The sequence below is a fragment of the Orbilia oligospora genome, assembly GCF_000225545.1.
Source record: "Orbilia oligospora ATCC 24927 unplaced genomic scaffold scaffold00097, whole genome shotgun sequence".
In the NCBI taxonomy this organism is placed as follows: Eukaryota; Fungi; Ascomycota; class Orbiliomycetes; order Orbiliales; family Orbiliaceae; genus Orbilia; species Orbilia oligospora.
In genome coordinates, this window is record NW_011645654.1 from 2,117,039 (window position 1) to 2,134,957 (window position 17,919).

Consider the following 17,919-nt stretch of genomic DNA (forward strand, 5'->3'; position numbering starts at 1 on the left):
GAATGCGAGAACGGCCACCTTTCAAGGTACTATTATCGTGTCATCAAAATCCAGCCTTCCCGAGACTGATGGATGCACTACATCTATAGACTTTGTTTGCAGTGCCTCTCCATTGCGAAGGTTGCATCAATAGCGTCAAGAATGCCCTATCTCAGGTTGAAGGTAAGAAAACCGCTCAGGGCAAATGGTGTTTTGGAGGCCCCCCAGACCGGTACTAATTATCAGCCGTAGGAATACTAAACGTCGATTGCCACCTTGAACAGCAGCTAGTTGAAGTTGAAGGTACAGCTGCTCCTTCGAAGATATCCGCTTCGCTCCGAGAAACTGGGAAAGATTGTATCTTGAGGGGCACTGGGAACCCAAACAGTAGGAAACGCATATTGTCTCAGCTCATGGTAACGTACTAATAGAGATAATAGGCGCTGCTGTCTGCATCCTGGAAACCCATGCACCCAATACAGAGACTACTGTGCGTGGCCTCGCGAGACTGGTTCAGGTTGGGCCGGATTTTACAATAGTTGACATCAGTCTCAAGGGCCTCATACCTGGGACTTACCAAGCGAGCATACGACAAAACGGGGATATATCTAGAGGTGCTGCTTCAACCGGTGGTGTGTGGGAAGAAGAGACGATGGGTACTGAAGCTCGGGGCAAGCTTGGACAGATTGAGGTTGGTAGTGAGGGATCGGGCGGTATTATTATTGATGCTAGTATTGCTGTTTGGGAGCTCATTGGAAGAAGCATGGTTCTCTCACCGATCGCAGAACCTCCCAATCGAAATGACGAAGCATCTCTCGTCGGCGTGATAGCTCGAAGCGCAGGGATGTGGGAAAATGATAAAGTTGTGTGTTCTTGCTCTGGCAAAACTGTCTGGGAGGAAAGAGTCGAGCAAAAGGAGAAAGGAATGTTATAACTGAGGTCAATCGAAGAACACGAACTTAAACACCGCGCTTCTTGTGTACGAGATACGTGAAGGGAATGTCGCAACATCCTCAACTGATTTCGATAATTGTTCTTGAGATCGAACCAAGGCCATGTATATCAAGTAAGTATGCATATGTTACTAAGTAATTAAGTCCTTAGCTCCACACATAAATGCACAAACAACCAAAACCCAGGCTGCCGATTCTACATAATTGGCTAGGCATGGCCAGGGGTGGCCCCAGACATGGCCCGAGACGGTTGACGTCTCCCCCTCAAACAGTTTCGGGTCCAAATAGCGTTTCGAGCAGATCCCGAAAGAAAGTGGACCAAAGCCACAACAGAGGTTCTGGCTGGCGATCATTGTGATCTTTGGAATCATGCGACTGTCAGAGGGTTATCAGATGATGGGACATTGGGCTGCTTAAGTACATGTAGTCGACATTTGTGTTATTGGTGTGTCGTTGGGGATATAATAGAAGAGAGAAAACTTGATGAAACGAGATCTCGAGAGCAAGGGGCAGCCATTCTTGTTTCGAGTCTGGGCGACTCACGATACCAAAATATACCCCCTCCATAGTGCTGTGTACAGGGTGATATCCTCCGCCATGAGGCTAAAGAAACTCGTGAAGATCTTGGGTTAAGTATGCCGGCGGCCCTTCGACCCCGATCTTATTGGTTTTTTTTTTTTTTTTTTTTTTTTCCCTCCCTCTTCTCTCTTCTTTCTTCCTCGCCGAAGCTCACCACATTCGTTTATTTTTTTTTCAAACAACAATCTTACAACTTTCAATTCTTCTTAGAGCAGGTCCCTCTTTCACTCTTTTGATACATAGACTGTTGAATCGGTTTTTTATTTTTTATTTTATTTTATCTTTATTTTTATTTTATCTTTATTTTTTTATTATTTTTTTTTTCTGTTCAAGAAACTTTCCTTCCGTTTGGATCCACGATCTTGATCTTTCGATCACATAAAGTATCTCGCCCAGAGTTGAGGCTTCCTTCTAAGCGCCACGGTCCCCGATTCAGCAACAGCGGGCTTGTCATTCCCAGCGACTCCGTCCCGTCGTTCTTCCTCTATACTTTTTTGGACCCAAGTTCCATCCTAGTATTTCCCACCGCCCCCTCTCTCATACGGGCTGGACTCGTAGTTTCTCGGAGGACATTTTCTCCCGTGGACTTTCTCGCTCGATCAGTCAAACGGCGCATCAATCTCAAAAAACACATTCAGAAGTTTCAAGCGGTGTCTCTAGGGCGCAGTATCTTATACATAGCAGACATTCATTTTACATAAGTAAAGTAAGTACCTCAGAGGTACTTGAGTACTCAAGTATCCCCTCACCGCCTGCAAGTATGCGTGTTGGAGTGGTGGGTTGCCAGGAGTGGGGATCAAGTACTAATCGGCGCCTACAACCAGCAGCACAGCTTTCCATTCGTCGACAGCCCTCGCAGTGTTCCTGTGGCCCGATTAATTTGCAGACCGTTACTGGCCCTGCTGCCGTGTGTTTCTTCCTTTAATTCGGCTGGCAGCATTATTTTGACTGGTCCCATGTGAGTGTCGCTATTTCCATTGAACAACCAATCAGCGACTACCCAGCATCTTGGAAGTGTATCTTCAATGAATAAATATACTTAACTTGGATGGGCCTGGAGAAACTTGTTCGCTTCCCCTTTACATCCATATCATCCCATCCTTTCAACGCAGTCCTCGCTATCATTACGTTTGCATGTGGCAGTAGCAGGAATCCTAACAATTAATTTACGTACTTAGTTAAGAAACCTAAGCACTCACGTAGTATAAGCCCTAGAGCGCCGACTACTTGTATATATTATACACCGATTTGCCCGAATCCGACCCGATAGTTAAGTACTACGACATCATCGGCGACGGCATTACCTACCCGAGGACCCTTTTCAGTTGGTGCCAATCGACCACTCGATCGGTATATAGTATAGTCAACGACGCTATCAGACACGTCAGGCACACCGGCATATTCACCCTACCCATAGGCGACCTAAGTGAACGTCACTATCATGTCGTTGAAACAGGTGGGCTTACAGAATGTTATAGAGTCCATAGGAGAAGTAGGAGCTGACGCCCCCCTTGATAGGAAATCGAGATTTGGGTGCAAGCGATTAAGCACTATGATGGAAACGAATACGATGAAGCATTGCGGCAATTTGATAGAATTGGAGATACTTCTAAAATTCTCTTCAACATCGGTGTAATCCACGCCACCCTGGGAGAGCACGAGAAAGCTGTAAGTTCCTAACAATATTTCGGCCGTATTATGTATACTAACGAATGCCTCGAACATAGGTCATAGCATTCCAAAAGGCCGTTAAGCTAGACAACTACTTCGCTGTCGCGTACTTTCAACAAGGCGTATCCAACTTCTTATTAGGAGACTTTGAAGAAGCTCTTGCCAACTTTAATGACTCTCTTCTGTACTTGCGAGGAAACACATTAATCGACTATGAGCAACTTGGCCTTAAATTCCGATTGTATTCTTGCGAGGTGTTATTCAACCGTGGTCTTTGCTATATCTACCTAAATCAGAGGGAAGCTGGTATGCAAGATTGGGGATACTCGGTGAAGGAAAAGCAAGTAGATGACCATGGTGTCATCGACGAGGCGATTCGTGATGGAGGGGAGGTATAAAAAAAGAGCCCTGCACGATCTTAACGGTATTTACTAACCATATATGGGCACAGGGCTACACCGTGTTTTCAATTCCTGTCGGGGTGCTCTATAGACCTAGTGACGCAAAGGTTAGAAATGTCAAAACAAAAGACTATCTCGGAAAGGCGAGGTTAGTCGCAGCAACGGATGCGAATAACACTTTCACTGGTTTCTCCGGTACGGAGTCTAAGAGGATTGTTGAACCAGTTGACGATAGACCGACAGAGTCGCTATCATTCGCTGCATCAAACTTAGTAATCCCGAACAAAACTTCAAAGAGGACAGAAGAAGCTTCGAACGCAAACCCGAATACAAGTATTCCCCGAAGCCAAGAGCGACAGGTGTTCCCACCCACACCCCCGCCGGAGAAAGATCCCGGTTCTAATCGCCTTCGAGATAATGGCGCGGCTTTCCCAGTCAAACAAGCACCCTCTCGTCAAACTAGCAAGCGAGATGCTGGGAGAGACAGGCGTAGGCGGGATGAGATGGGATACGTCCCAGAAGAAGAGCAGGACGACGATGACGAGCCACAACAGCCTTCTGGAAGGCGCGGAAGTGCCCGGAGTGATAGGAGTTATCAAAGTTCTCGGCAAAGGCCTCCTCCTCCAAGCTCGAGGGGGGGAAGGAGACGAGATGAACATCATGAGGACGAGGAATACTATGATGATGTCTATGACTACTATGGTTCCGAGCACAGTGGGAGGGGTGGAAGCTCGAGACGACCATCAGAAGGGTCACGCAGGGAGCCTCGAAGACAGCCGCCACCACAGTATAACGATGATTATCAAAGTGATGGTGACGAAGACTTCGAGGACGACGAGGAGTTTGACCTTGTTAGTGCACGTGGTAGCAAGAGAGGCGGCAACCGTCGTCCCCTTGACGTGAGAAAGGTAAGTTTCCCATTTGGTAGCAAATATCGTCCTCACTGAAAATATTTAACGACTCCTATAAATCTAGATCAATGTGAAGATCCACTATGAAGAAGAAACCCGATTAACGGTGATCACGCCCGGGATTGGGTTTAATGAGTTTACTTACAAATTAAAAACAAAACTTGGCATGGAACGGGCTTGCAAATTCAAAGTCCGTGATGAAGATGGTGAGCAGATCTTAGTCGCTGACCAGGAGGACCTCGACCTTCAGCTCTCCGCCTGTAAGAGGGCTGCAAAGCGTGCTAAGTCCGAAACGGGGAAACTTGAGGTATGCATTAATCGCGAATACAAACCCAAACCCAAACCCAAACCCCCCAATTTGAGAATAATGACAGTGGCTAAAATTATTTTCCCTTTCTATTGTTTTAGATCTGGGCCTTCGAAGCGTAAAAACTGTATACCTAGAGTAATGTATTTTTCTGGACGATTTTATGCTAAGAGATGCCCTCCCATTCTTCTTCACTTTTTTCCCTCCCCTCTCTTATTTTCCTACCTAAATTTTTTTTTTTTTTCCTTTTTCTTTTTCTTTTTTTCTCCTCGGGTTATTTTATATTTTACATTACCGTAGATAGCTGTATTTTGTCTCGTTCGTGTACACCTACTTTGCTTTGTTTTGTTACAATGGTGTTATTCAACCGGGGCCTTCAGCCCTACCACATCGCTTATGCATGACGAATGGGCATAATGAAAATTTTCATATATTATTCTTCTCATTTACTTTTATAGTTTGAGGATTGCGTATTGAGAATACGAAAATGCAATGCAACGGATGGCATCATAACATCCCCTTGCGGTTAATGTCAACTGATTGGTGGGAATCTTCCTCTTCCTTTTCTTCTTTCTCCCGACTATACTACCTAAGCTCGTATGATCGTATAAGAGACCCGGGAACAAGCAGTAACGGGAAACCGCTGAAGGCTCTCTGGTTTAATTAACCTATCGTTTCCGATGATGATGCAGAGTTTAATGACCCCAGACAAGGATTTCATAGCCCAACTGGGAATGGGTTTGAATTGGTTCTCGGTTAAAGTGAAAAGAAGCTCGCTAGAATTTTCGAATTGCATTGAGCTCCGCAGATATGTGCGGTCCGGCTACACAAATTTTGTGGTTATGGACAAAAGAAGTATGTAGGTACCGTTACATTACATTTGGATTCGGGAATGGTATCATTGGATCTATCATGGCGGATCAAATATGACGTTGAGTGCGTCTAGGGAATCTGTTTCTCCGAAATATTGCATGTTGGAGATTACTAGGGACTTTCGGTTTACTTCTGATAACAAATACTATCTGGAATGTTGCAGTACGTATACTGCATGCAATTCAGCCCTAAATTTTAGGAAGTCGAAGATAAGTCGAAGATTTGTCGGCACCGCCGACGGCAGGTTCATCGAACAAATTATTTTTTAAGTACTTGGCTTTTTCTTGAGTAAGTACTTACTTTACTTACATACCTACATATGAGATTATTATATTAGGCCTGGGCTAGGAGGGGAAAATAGGGAAGGAAGGGAAGAAGAAGAAAAGACTGAACGGTGACGACATAGAGCGATTACTTCAGCCAAATACCCTGGACAGACAGAGCATGTAGATAGTACTAGAGAGGATCCGGGTGATGGGAAACAGCATTCCCTCGGATCAACCCGACTTCAATAACGCACATATGTATGTAAATACTTAAGTATCCAGATGAAGCGAAGGGTTTTTTTTTTAGCGAAAGGGCGGGCATTAGTCAGTCAGTCAGCAAAGGCAGAGCTCCCATGTGGGTTAGTGCTCGCTGTTCGGCCGGCCGTGGAGATAACCAAAAACCCGAGCTCCCGACAAGGCCAGCTCAAAAATTTTCAAGAAGTCAAGGTGGTTTCCAATCCCCAATTTACGGTTAACTGCAGTTTACAGTTCCCATTTTCGATGCTGACGATGCGCTGTATACATACATGTATTAGGATTGCTCGTACGAAAAGGTAGTTTCGTACCCAATCCATCCCGTTTCACTGGATCTCGACTCTGCAGCGTCCTAACCTGCAAGGGATTGCAGAATGTCGGATTCCCCAGTCATTCAGGTCGGATTACTTAAATCGTGTACCGAATTCGACTGAATTTTGTAGGATGAGGATCCAGACCATCGTAGGCTCTAGAATACTTTTACCAAGTAAGTATAAGAAGTCGGATACCGCACCGCCCGCTTAATAAATCCAATGAATGGTAATTAGAATCAAAATGAATTCATATGAAATGCATGTGTGTGCGTGTTGTGTGTGTACGCATCGGTGCTAGTGGGGCCCGTAATTCTCGCTTGATAGAGTCACTCCCTTCTCCAGGCAGTCAGTTGGTCGGTCCGATTACTCAGCTGATGGAGGCCGACGGATCAATCGTGGTCATTGGCAAGCGGCCTGGTCAATTGATCAAGCTTGCAAGGCTTGTCATCCGACAGTGCAAGGCTTTTGGGCAGACGGCGGTGGAATAAGGCGGATACTTTTGCCCATTTACGGAGTAGCTCCGCCTGGCCTGAGTTCCGTAAACCACGAAAAAGCCGTGCAGCCCTAAAAGCCATGTAATCGGTTGTAGTCGGTGATGTGTTACTTGCTACTTCCACGCAAGTGCTGTGCGAGGCTGCATGACCCTGTCCTCCAGACTGTGATGTAAGTAAGTAAGTAAGTCAGTAAGTAAGTAAGTAAGTAAGTAAGTAAGTATGTATGTATGTTTCCTTTTTCCTTTGGTCCCTGTTGTCGTGGGCTGCGTCGTCATGAATTTTTTAAACAGCGGAGGGTTGAAGAGGATCGAAGAGGAAGAATAAGAAGAAGAAGAATAAGGCTTTTTATGAAGGATAAAAACATCATCACGCCCGCTCTCCATCAGGCTGCCAGTTCTCGACAACCATCTGATCATCAAAATATCAAAAAGCTCATGTAATGTACGTATGTCTCCGAGTATAATTAGAGCCCAAACACTCCGTCAAACAACGTCCTCCAGTTCAGCTTTTTTTCGGGTGCAGAGGTGAGTTTCAACAAGGGTTTTTTTTTGGTTTGTTTGTCAGCCTCTGCTTGGATTAGCCCTCCTCGGCCGTCCCGTTCTCCCTTCCCTTTTAAATTTCTTTTTCTCATTTTTTTCGTTTACGAAAGCCCTCGTATTTTTACTAAGTTCGGCCTTCGGAATTCCTAAATTCCTTTTGACTCCGGCGGACTCAAGCACGGCAAAAAGGAAATATACCGGTCCTTACGTCCTGCACATTCAACTCTGTCCCCCACCATCAAATAAGCTTCATTGGTAACCGACTTTGATTATAAAGCCGGCTTCGTTTCCTCAAATCAAACATTACCTGTCCTGCTACATGTATTATTTCTTAGTACTCACACACATACTTAATACATCAGACCCGCCCGTTGGAATTTTGACAACTTTCAAATTCGAATTCGGAGTGTGCTGCACCAAACTGACTCATATTGTCCTACCCGCCAATAGAACTCCGCCATCCATCTAGATCCTCCACCCAACAAACACCACATAGTACAACTATTAAATTCCTGCTACCTTCCCCATTCATTCTTTCTCCTTCACAATGTCTGCTTCAATACATCCAGCATTATTACAAGCTCGAAGACAGCAACAGTCTTCAAAACAATCCAAAATGTCCATCACACAAACTTTCTATCTCGCCCACAAGGCTCGAAGCAAACTATCATCTGAAGCTTCCAAGTCTGATCACGACCTCAGACTCCTTGTCGGCCACGCGAATCTTCTTGACCGATTAATGCTTCACCTGCAGACAGCCGAGAGGGAACAAGACGCCTGGTTCAATGCCATGGTTCGCGGAAACTCTACAGAGGAAGATGAATCTGATATCATGGACACTATCTCCGAGGAGGACGAAGAAGAACACATTGGTTCGCTCGCAGAGGACTACCCGGCATCCGAGAGCAGCGAAGATGAGAGCGAAGATGATTATGAACTGGAATCGAATCACATCGTATCCGTTCCCAGGTACCCAGTGTACGATTACAGCAAAACTGTCATCGACGTTGACGAGGTTGATGCCGATGAAGATTTCGAAGAGGAGGAGGATGGCTTTTATGCTTTGAGGAGGACCTCATCACATGCCCCGATGAGCCCCCCCGAACTTATCGAAGATGACGAATCGGATTCCGAAAGCCTACCACCTTCACCACCACAGCCTACTTTGGCAGAACCAATTTTCTACGAATCAAAGAATAAGAAACAAATTGGTGGAACTGGCTTCTACAATTCAACAACCACTCTCGTAGAATCCACGTATTACTCATCATCGAACATAATACCGGCGTTCTAAAAATGAATCTATATAATCACACGTTGTTCTCGCGAGCCCCTTGGGAACTTACGAACTCTTCGGCAGGAACGAATGACGAACATTCATGATGATGAGCGGGTTATCTTCTTTTCCTTTTTCTTCTTCTGATTTTGGGTTACAAACATCTTTTTCTTTCAGGATACCATTGACGCGTGCATCAGCGATGGGATATTTTATTTTTCTCTTGCATTTTGCTTTCGGCCTGTTTGGCCTAGTTTTTCCCATCTATATCATATGTCTCGGGATCGTAATTTGTATCTTTGGGTCGGGCGTTAGGAACAGGGTTTCTCTTTATTGGCTATACCATCTACACACAATTCCCGATATTCTTGTACATAAATACTTACCTAAGTAGGTACTTACTTTAAGTCCGTACCTATATCATTGGACACATCGCCTTGTAAAATATATATATATATATATATTTAAGTATATATTAGAATCAAAGCTATCAACCTTTACTTTAATACCGCATCTACATAAACCACAGTCGTTGCTACGCATGCGTACCTAGGTATTAACTGTGAATTTTCCTGCAGAATTTGAAAACTGAAAAATGCCGGCTTGTGAGATCGGGGTTATGAGTGCCGCATTCGGCAGAAGGGGGCGAGACAGTAGGGACATGGCCTCTCGGCTTTGGCACCAGCGGTGTAAGCGAAAACAGCCGGATCGACCTGGGCCTGGTCGGGACTATTTCCTGGATCGGGGACATGCAAAATCCGATCCCTCCGCCTCGAAGCTTACGCTGACAGATGGTGTCCCATAACGGAGCTTCCGTTTTCCGGCCTGCACGTACGAAGCAGGTTGTATTGTATATCACGTGTTACCACGTGACAAGAACGCGCCGTCTCGAACTCCAACTCTCACAGTCACAATCGCGATATCGATCGTGCATATGCAGTTGCTTTGGACGCCGTAACTCCAGAAAGCACCCGAACGCCCCCTAGGTCTCTTTTATCCCTCTGATTCCACCTTATTAAGGAATCACTCAGTCTATATTCCTCTAACCTATGGGATCTCCACCCACCGCCCTGGTCTGGCTATAGCTATAATGCATAATGGGGAAGCAAAAGCAGAAACAAAAGTTTTACGCCGTTGCCAAAGGGACAACTACCGGAATATTTGACTTACCATGGTAATAGAACTTTTTTTGGTCCCCCTCTCGATCTTCCGCTCACCCTTTGGTTTAGGGACCAAGTCCGTCTGTATGTCGATGGGTACCCAGGAGCTGTCTATAAAGCCTTCTCTACAAGGTCGGAGGCCATGAATTGGTGGCTTGAAACCTACAAAGATGAGATCGGGGCACAGACGGAGCCTAGAGTCAAACGAGCTCGTCCCAATACAAGTAACAAAAGCCTGCTCACCCTCGAACCTATCCGCCCTAAGAAAACCCCTCGGCAGGGTGAGGATTCAAGAATCATGAACTGTGCAGTGGATTTCGCATCACCACCACCATCCTCAGACGGCTCTTTTATGAGCTGCCTTGAGGAAGTTGAACCCGAATTATCAATGGTGCGACCCTCTCACTCTGCCGTTGTGCCATCTGAACATATATCTCTCCCAGAAACCAGTGATGAAGTCAAGAGTCTACCACACATAGTGGAGGAACCGGCGATACCTCTGACCCCAGAACAAGATAATATTCTGCAGGCGGTTTTGAAGGGCGATAACGTTTTCTTCACTGGGCCTGCAGGCACTGGGAAATCCCTTGTGTTAGCCCACATAAAATACAAGCTATCCAAAGACAATCTTGTCTACGCTGTGACGGCCCCAACCGGAATCGCTGCAGTGCTTGTACAGGGTGTGACAATCAATTCGTTCTTTGGTCTGGGTACGGGTGAACAGGGCCTTCAACATTACCTGCGAACTAGGGGCGATTTTTCGGAAGTTATTCGAAAAAAAATGCAAGAAACCGATGTACTTATTGTGGACGAAATATCGATGGTTAGCCCCGATCTTTGGGGGAAGGCAGATAGGATAGCGAGATTTCATAGAGGAGGTGGCAAAATGTCCTCAGAACCGTTTGGGGGCATGCAGGTTATCGTTTGTGGTGATTTCTACCAACTCCCACCCGTCGAACGTGAGGACAAAAAGAACTGCCTCCACTGTGCAGAACCTTTCCCGCCAAAAGCCGAAAGAAGATATCTTACAGGAAAAAGTTTTCTTGACGGCCCGCTAGCCGCGAACGGTTGCTATTTCCCGGAACTCGTCGATGACAATAGATGGCTGATCTGCAAAGGGAAAAATTGCCAATCTCGCATGAATGACTCAGGTATGTACTACAGCGAATTCTCATTAAACGAAAAAAAAGAGAGGGACAGAGAGTGCGCGAGAAATGGTATTCTACCTATTAACTACTAACTAATTTGATAGTTAAATTCGTGTTCCAAACGGAAACCTGGCAAAGCTTGAGCTTTAAAAGCCTGGTTCTTACGAAGGTTCACCGACAAAGCGACCAGGAATGGGTCAATATATTGGATTCCATCAAACACTCCAACTGTAGGTGGCCCCTTTCCCAATCATAAAGGCTGGCATTTGTTTACACTGCGGGAACTTATTCCTAAACAGTGACCCCCGAAGTCGAAAGTTATCTACGACGGCTTGTCCGACCATTACCGCAGCTCCCCAATGGCATTCGTGCCACTAACTTGTATTCGCACCGAAGAGATGTTGACGCCGAGAACCAGCAAGGGCTGAACGAGCTACCCGGCGAAGAGTACTTCGTTAAGTCGATAGATGGGGGTTGGGTTGTTCCTCGTACAGAGGATTCGGTAGTTATCGATCGGACTCAGACAATACCGTTTCATATGATCGTCGGAAGCCCCTATAGTATGTGGATCCGAGTGGGCTTGCGGTGCCTCGCTTATATGCTGATTTACTTTAGACATCTACTTCAACACTCTCCAGGCAACTAGGGAATTGAAGCTGAAAATGAACGCCCAGGTAATGCTGGTTAGTAACTTAGATGTGAAGAACCAACTGGTGAACGGATCAAGAGGGATCGTAAAGGGATTCCAGCGTTTCACTCTAGAAAAGCTTTTGGAAAATGCGCGATCTGAAAAATCCAGTAAAGCTATCCTAAAGGTTTTTTTCGATTCCAAACAAAAGGACGGGTATGTAAGCATACCTTTGGTATCGTTCCTACCATTAGCTACGGCGGCGTCTGTTCGGCCAGGGGGGGGCATGACCCCGAGGCCCCCTATTCCGATATTCCCTGTAGCCTGGGATAGTAAAGCATACATTGACGAATCAAGGTCTGCTCTACTCCAACGAATTCAAATACCACTCACACTAGCCTGGGCGACGACAATCCATAAATCTCAGGGAATGACGCTCGACTACACTACAGTTGACATCCGAAAATCATTTGCCGCCGGACAATCCTATGTAGCGCTCTCGAGGAGTCGGTCCCCCGAGGGCCTGTCTATTCTTCTTCCTACCTGGGGTGGGCTTTCTAAAGTGATCATGACTAATCCGGTAGTTGAGAGATTTACCAATCTTCTAATAGCCTGCTCAACGGCGGTGCCGTCCCAAGATCGCAACCGAATGAAAGACGGCCCCCGACTCCAACCAGGCGCTGTTAGTGTTGGCAGCATAGATGAGAATGACTTCGACCCCTTGGATACCCTTGAAGAATGGACTTCACGTCAACAACGGCAACGGCAACCACCACAAGCACGGCGCCCCGTTTTTAAGCAATCCGTTGACCAATTCAAAGCGAATGGTCGAGGAACAGCAGTAATTGCTACAAATCCTATGGGTTTGCTAAATACCCACTTGGAACCAGTGTGTCAACCTATGAAACGGCCAAAAGGTGAAGTAGGTCCCCGTAAACCTAGAGATCCTACTCAAACTAGTCAAGGCGCTGCTTCAGAAAACCCCATTTACATACGCTGAGTGTCCGCTTTGCTAGCCGATGGGCCCTTGCGAATTCTTTTCTTGTTTGTTTTATTGGTATTCTGAATTTTGTAGCATAGCATCGGAGTTAGTTTTTATTTTATCTCCATTAGTCGGAGGAAGTGGGGTGCTCCGAGACGAGGATCTTATCGATGACTTGCGGAAAATTACATTCATTACAAGCTTAGATAGGGTACCGGAAGCCATATAGGAGCCCATAGCAGCGTGGCATTCCTTCTGCCCTTTCATCCCCCAAGCCTCGTTGGCAATTAAAATACAACAGCTTCTCTTGAATTGACGAGTTGAGGTTTGGGCACGCGGTTAACCTCGGAACAGGACCCAACCCCAGGAAAACTACTATTGGGCATGGCCACCATTGAATAAAACCACCACAACCGTAGCCGGAGGGTCGAGTTTTGAATACCAAGTATCCCCGGGTTCGTGTAGAATACATCTTAGCTATCATAAAAGATGAGACCACCGACATTCATCATCCGGCGATGCCTACCGACTTCGCAGTCTTACTTAGCTGCCCGACAGCCAGCCACTCGATTGAGAACGATATTTGTACGCCACAACTCTACGTTATCTCAGCAGTATGATAATATTATTGTTGAAACGCCCGTCGATGGTGTCGGGCAGGGTATGCACCATTGTATTTTCAGTCGCCATAAACGCTATTGTTAACGTATCGTCAGTTACTCTCAATCGTCCGAAGGCATTGAATGCCCTTTCCACCCCGCTATTCAAGGAACTCAATGACGCCCTCCAAAAGTTAGATGAGGACCCCTCCATTAGGGCTATCCTTATCGCTGGCTCCGAAAGGGCCTTCGCAGGTAACTATTTTGATACATATCTAAATAACCCTTACCACCATGCTAGAATCTATTATTTTCTAATTCAAAATTTTCATATATTCCGCAGCTGGTGCCGACATCAAGGAGATGAAAGATTTGACATTCTCCCAGGCATATTCGAAGAACTTCATTCAGTTGTGGTCTACTACAATTACGAACTTGAATACGCCCACTATCGCTGCCGTGAGCGGTTACGCCTTGGGGGGTGGTTGTGAACTGGCAATGATGGCTGATATTTTGTACTGCACTGCCAACGCCACATTCGGTCAACCTGAGGTTAAATTAGGCGTCATCCCCGGAGCTGGCGGGTCCCAGAGATTGACAAGGGCAATCGGCAAGTCCAAGTCTATGGAGATCATCCTCACCGGGAAAACATTCAGTGGGGAGGAGGCTGAGAAATGGGGATTGGCGGCAAGAGCATTCCCTAACTTCGAAGAGCTCATGAAGGGTGCCACAGATACTGCTAGTGTCATCGCAGGGTACCCAATGTTGGCAATGAAGGCTGCAAAAGAGGTGGTCAATCAAAGCCAGGAACTGTCGTTGAGTGAAGGCATTAAGTACGAGAGGCGAGTATTTCATGCCTTGTTCGGATCTAAGGACCAAAAAGTCGGCATGGAAGCTTTTGCGAATAAAGTCAAGGATGTTAAATGGACACATGAATAAAGGAGACGAGGGTCCGTTTTCTGATAATTAATTTCAAACTCAAGCGCTTGGCGCCGATTCCCACCAAATCTATATTAAACACTTGTAATGTGTGTAAGGGCGTAAGAATAGAAAAGGTCACACTAACCTCATCGACATCGACGCCTAAAGACCAAATAAGGGGCGGAAAAGGAAGAAGAAAAACTCCGATATGAATGTACAGAGAGTATGTTCAGGGTAGACATGCAGATAATGGGTTTTAAAACGTCCCAGGAATGGAATTAAAAATTTTAAATTCCCCCCTTTTAAGATCGCAAGACACAAGTTTACCAGCTGATGGCTTGTGCCCGTTCGAAATCACTACCATCTAGGCCCTCGACATCGCAAAAGATATTTGGTAGGTAGAATTCATCCAGGCAAGTGGTGAATTGCCGGAGCCGAGGTAGAAAAAGGGTGTTCAGTAGTTGCTTTGCACTATGATCTATTGTATCTCTGTTTTCCAAAACTGAAAGGAATGTATCGATATTTAATCATATGTTGGATTTGTCGCCGCATAGTCAAGACGAAAAGGATGATCCAGTACATCACAAGAACTGGCCAGAAAACTGTACAAAGGGAAAGAAGGTAAGCCAAGGTACCTCTCAAAGCAAGAGGGGCTAGACGGATGAATACACAGTACCTGGGATATTAAAGAGCTCGAACCAGGAGCAGAAGAACCCAATTGCGATGGCTCGGGTGGCACTATGCCAAAATTTAAACTCTGGCAACCGCCGAATGAAGGGTCGGAACTCTTCGTCAGCCTTTGTCGGTAAGGCTGACGGTCCGCCCTCCTCCATCTCTTCTTGCTCAATGGAAGGGTCGAATTTAGGGGTTAGGAAGGCGAGGAAGAGGTTGAGAACGTAAATTCCAAGAGTGTAGGCCACTATTCAGGAAGTACGTGGCAGTATAGTCAGCACAGGGCCCTAGCGAACTCGTAAGGACATTGGAAGGGACTGTACCGATATACCACCCTTGCGCGTAGAGGATTCTCGCGAAGAAGGTGGCGAGGAGGACACCTGTCCCAATCCATCGGGGTAGAACGTGAGGCGTGACTTGATCCAAATAGGCTTGATATTGCTATGTTTTTCTGTTAACGTCATGGTGGAATTAGGGGAAATGAGTCGCGCAACGGTGGGAATACCCTCGTAAGCTTGGAAGTATGAGCTGTGACAGCCTCGAAAGGTGTCTGATCAGGGCCGGTGGAATCCATAGCGGAAGTTGGTCAGGAAAAGGAATAGAGGGCCGCTGATGGTAGGATTATTGGTGGATGGTGAAGGGAAGGGAAGGTTCTGCGATGTTCAAAGTGGTGGGTTGGTGGTGGACAGAAATAGATGGTTTGCGCAAAGTAAGTGTAATAGGTAAGTACCTAAGAAAGTACTTAAGTAGTACCTATATACTTGCCCATCTTTATTTAAACGACACGTTTGACTCCAACAGACCAATGCTTGGCCCTCAGTTTTGCTGGAACAAATATATTCTGCACTCTTGTCATACCGGTGGAAGGCAAGACTTCACGTATTATCAAATTAAACGCGAGATAGAAGGAACGAGAAGGAGAGTGTTTGTGGGCGCGCGCATGTGCACGACTAAAAAAAAAAAAACAATAAGGAAGATCTATAGACTCTAGGAGTTCTATCATTCGACATCATCATCCTTCCGGCGTTTTCCCACGCCTGATAGGAACAATCTAGAGACCCGTGAGGTATAGACACCCTCGCATCCATCGCTAATTATATATTCAACGTAAAAAAAATCCTCACATTTTCACGAAATTATGTTTTGAGAGAAAAAAAAAAAAAAAAGAAAAGAAAAGAAATATGCGGATATCACATCCACCGTTGTCAGTCAAGGAAGAAAGAAGACATGATAAGTTAGAATCGCCAAACAGTGTATTACTGAGAGGGTCGGATGGACCTTCGCTTTAGAAATGCAGCCCACTAGCTTTTTCCCTGAGAGGTCTCATTGCCTGTACTCGTGTCTGGCGATTCGGCCTTGCATGTAATCTCCAAACCCGAAACCTTCTCGCTCAACGACAGCGCATAGTCTCCAGTTGAATCTTTATTAGTCTTCTTACTGGCAAGGTTTGTAGATGCCTCTGAAATGGATGTCGCCGATTCCCGAGGCGCCGGGGTTGTGCTCGGTGTCGTATCGGCGGATAACCGGCTATGGCTGCTATTGGAGTGCATCATATCTATTGTTGATAGCTGGGGTGTCTTGCTCATGATGTCCATGTACGTCCTTCGAGCAGGATTGTCCTGACGTTTCCGCTTTTTTCTCTCTCTTTTTTCGTTTGGCCGAACAACAATCACGGGAACGGGCGAGTGCTGGAGACAGTATTTGGAAACCGACCCCGGAAGTAAGCCTTGGAAACCACCCAGTGACCGGCCCCGTGTACCAACTATCAACATTATTGGCTCGTATAAATTGATCTGTTCACAGTTCACAGTGGTTCTTAGTCTCGGTGACATGTCTGTATATATTCACTCGTTCACGAGGGGTGATCACGTACCATCCGTTGGAAAGTGTCATGGACTTTCCCCACACAGAATTCAAGAACTATAGATAGAGCCTTATCTTCTTCGTTCTTGCTTATGATTGTTTGGAGAAGTTTATCCGCCTCTAGACGGTAAAGTTTTTCTTGGGTTGAGCTGTCTATAGTCGCCATTTTGGAGTCTTTATCAATTACTCGAAGGCAGACAATCTCATCGTTGTCATCCACTAGTTCTTCGAGAAGCCATTCTAGTGCAATAGTCGAGTAGTCGTTCTGGTCTGTTCCACAGAGAAACGTTCGTGATCCCCTACCGAATTTGTAGTCCTTGTGCTTAGACTTTAGCGTCAAGGCAAAGTCTGTAGCATCCTTGTTGCTGAATGTATCAAAGCCGACCCGCTTGACGAAGGTCCTATTTTCCGGGGACAGAGCGATGGCCATTTTCGTGGTGAGCTCATTTGCGACTATCATAAGTTTGCAGATAAAATGAAAAGCAAGAGGGGTAAAATCCAGTTCGTTTGTAGATAAGAGTAAATGTATGTAAGGGTGGCCGGGGGGAGGAGGGAGGAGGGAGGAGGGAGGGAGGGAGGGAATATGTCGATGGGTGGAAGAAATGGTGGATCAAACCTCCAACACGCAAGCAGGATGGATAAGATAGACGGACAGCCGAACGACGTAACGAAAGCAAAAGCGACACGACGTAATACGGTATGAAGTAATATGAAGAGGCGAAACTCAGACAAGAAGAAAAACACGACTTACGGCGGAGGGGGCGGGGAGCTTAGCGATCGCTTTCGAATAGACCGGTTTTCTGCACCCAAGCTCGAGCTGGAAGGCCCACTCCCCACACTGTTGGTCTTCCCATTAGGCACATCTCGCTTGAACTGAACCGAAGGCCGACGAGGCTCGTCCGGTTCCGCAAATGCAATTGCTGAAGGCCGCCGGGCATCGTTTTGCGGCCGTATGCTTTTCTGCGACAGGAACGACCCGGTGTCGCTACTATCGGTAGAGTTGTTAGGATCGCGAGGGGGGAATTCGGCAGGAGGAGGAGGAGGCGAAGACATCCAAGGTCACTCTTTTGGAATACGATCTGGTCGAAGGGAAGAAAATGACTCTACAGAGTACGAGCGGAATCAGTA

The 17,919-nt window shown here is 46.2% G+C and overlaps 8 protein-coding genes across 8 annotated transcripts; 5 read left to right on the forward strand and 3 right to left on the reverse strand.

Annotated features, from left to right (window-relative positions):
* Positions 1 to 141: 141 nt before the first annotated feature.
* AOL_s00097g625 (uncharacterized protein) lies at positions 142 to 913 on the forward strand (the record flags this gene model as incomplete). The annotated part of the gene is made up of 3 exons (XM_011126458.1): positions 142 to 162; positions 264 to 366; positions 420 to 913. 3 exons carry the CDS (start codon positions 142 to 144, stop codon positions 911 to 913), a joined length of 618 nt encoding a protein of 205 aa, XP_011124760.1.
* Positions 914 to 2,952: 2,039 nt separating this feature from the next.
* AOL_s00097g626 (uncharacterized protein) lies at positions 2,953 to 4,923 on the forward strand (the record flags this gene model as incomplete). Its single annotated transcript, XM_011126459.1, has 6 exons — positions 2,953 to 2,967; positions 3,030 to 3,179; positions 3,239 to 3,574; positions 3,634 to 4,491; positions 4,559 to 4,801; positions 4,903 to 4,923. The coding sequence occupies 6 exons, from the start codon at positions 2,953 to 2,955 to the stop codon at positions 4,921 to 4,923; spliced, it is 1,623 nt and encodes a 540-aa protein (XP_011124761.1).
* Positions 4,924 to 8,089: 3,166 nt separating this feature from the next.
* On the forward strand, positions 8,090 to 8,836 carry AOL_s00097g627 (uncharacterized protein; the record flags this gene model as incomplete). Its single annotated transcript, XM_011126460.1, has 1 exon — positions 8,090 to 8,836. One exon carries the CDS (start codon positions 8,090 to 8,092, stop codon positions 8,834 to 8,836), a length of 747 nt encoding a protein of 248 aa, XP_011124762.1.
* Positions 8,837 to 9,915: 1,079 nt separating this feature from the next.
* On the forward strand, positions 9,916 to 12,754 carry AOL_s00097g628 (uncharacterized protein; the record flags this gene model as incomplete). The annotated part of the gene is made up of 5 exons (XM_011126461.1): positions 9,916 to 9,992; positions 10,048 to 11,129; positions 11,231 to 11,356; positions 11,426 to 11,686; positions 11,742 to 12,754. The coding sequence occupies 5 exons, from the start codon at positions 9,916 to 9,918 to the stop codon at positions 12,752 to 12,754; spliced, it is 2,559 nt and encodes an 852-aa protein (XP_011124763.1).
* A 471-nt stretch (positions 12,755 to 13,225) lies between these two features.
* Positions 13,226 to 14,274, forward strand: AOL_s00097g629 (uncharacterized protein; the record flags this gene model as incomplete). The annotated part of the gene is made up of 3 exons (XM_011126462.1): positions 13,226 to 13,397; positions 13,453 to 13,590; positions 13,679 to 14,274. 3 exons carry the CDS (start codon positions 13,226 to 13,228, stop codon positions 14,272 to 14,274), a joined length of 906 nt encoding a protein of 301 aa, XP_011124764.1.
* Positions 14,275 to 14,909: 635 nt separating this feature from the next.
* AOL_s00097g630 (uncharacterized protein) lies at positions 14,910 to 15,502 on the reverse strand (the record flags this gene model as incomplete). Its single annotated transcript, XM_011126463.1, has 3 exons — positions 14,910 to 15,175; positions 15,252 to 15,369; positions 15,434 to 15,502. The coding sequence occupies 3 exons, from the start codon at positions 15,500 to 15,502 to the stop codon at positions 14,910 to 14,912; spliced, it is 453 nt and encodes a 150-aa protein (XP_011124765.1).
* A 727-nt stretch (positions 15,503 to 16,229) lies between these two features.
* AOL_s00097g631 (uncharacterized protein) lies at positions 16,230 to 17,221 on the reverse strand (the record flags this gene model as incomplete). Its single annotated transcript, XM_011126464.1, has 2 exons — positions 16,230 to 16,721; positions 16,802 to 17,221. 2 exons carry the CDS (start codon positions 17,219 to 17,221, stop codon positions 16,230 to 16,232), a joined length of 912 nt encoding a protein of 303 aa, XP_011124766.1.
* Positions 17,222 to 17,538: 317 nt separating this feature from the next.
* Positions 17,539 to 17,844, reverse strand: AOL_s00097g632 (uncharacterized protein; the record flags this gene model as incomplete). The annotated part of the gene is made up of 1 exon (XM_011126465.1): positions 17,539 to 17,844. One exon carries the CDS (start codon positions 17,842 to 17,844, stop codon positions 17,539 to 17,541), a length of 306 nt encoding a protein of 101 aa, XP_011124767.1.
* Between the last annotated feature and the right edge of the window lie 75 nt (positions 17,845 to 17,919).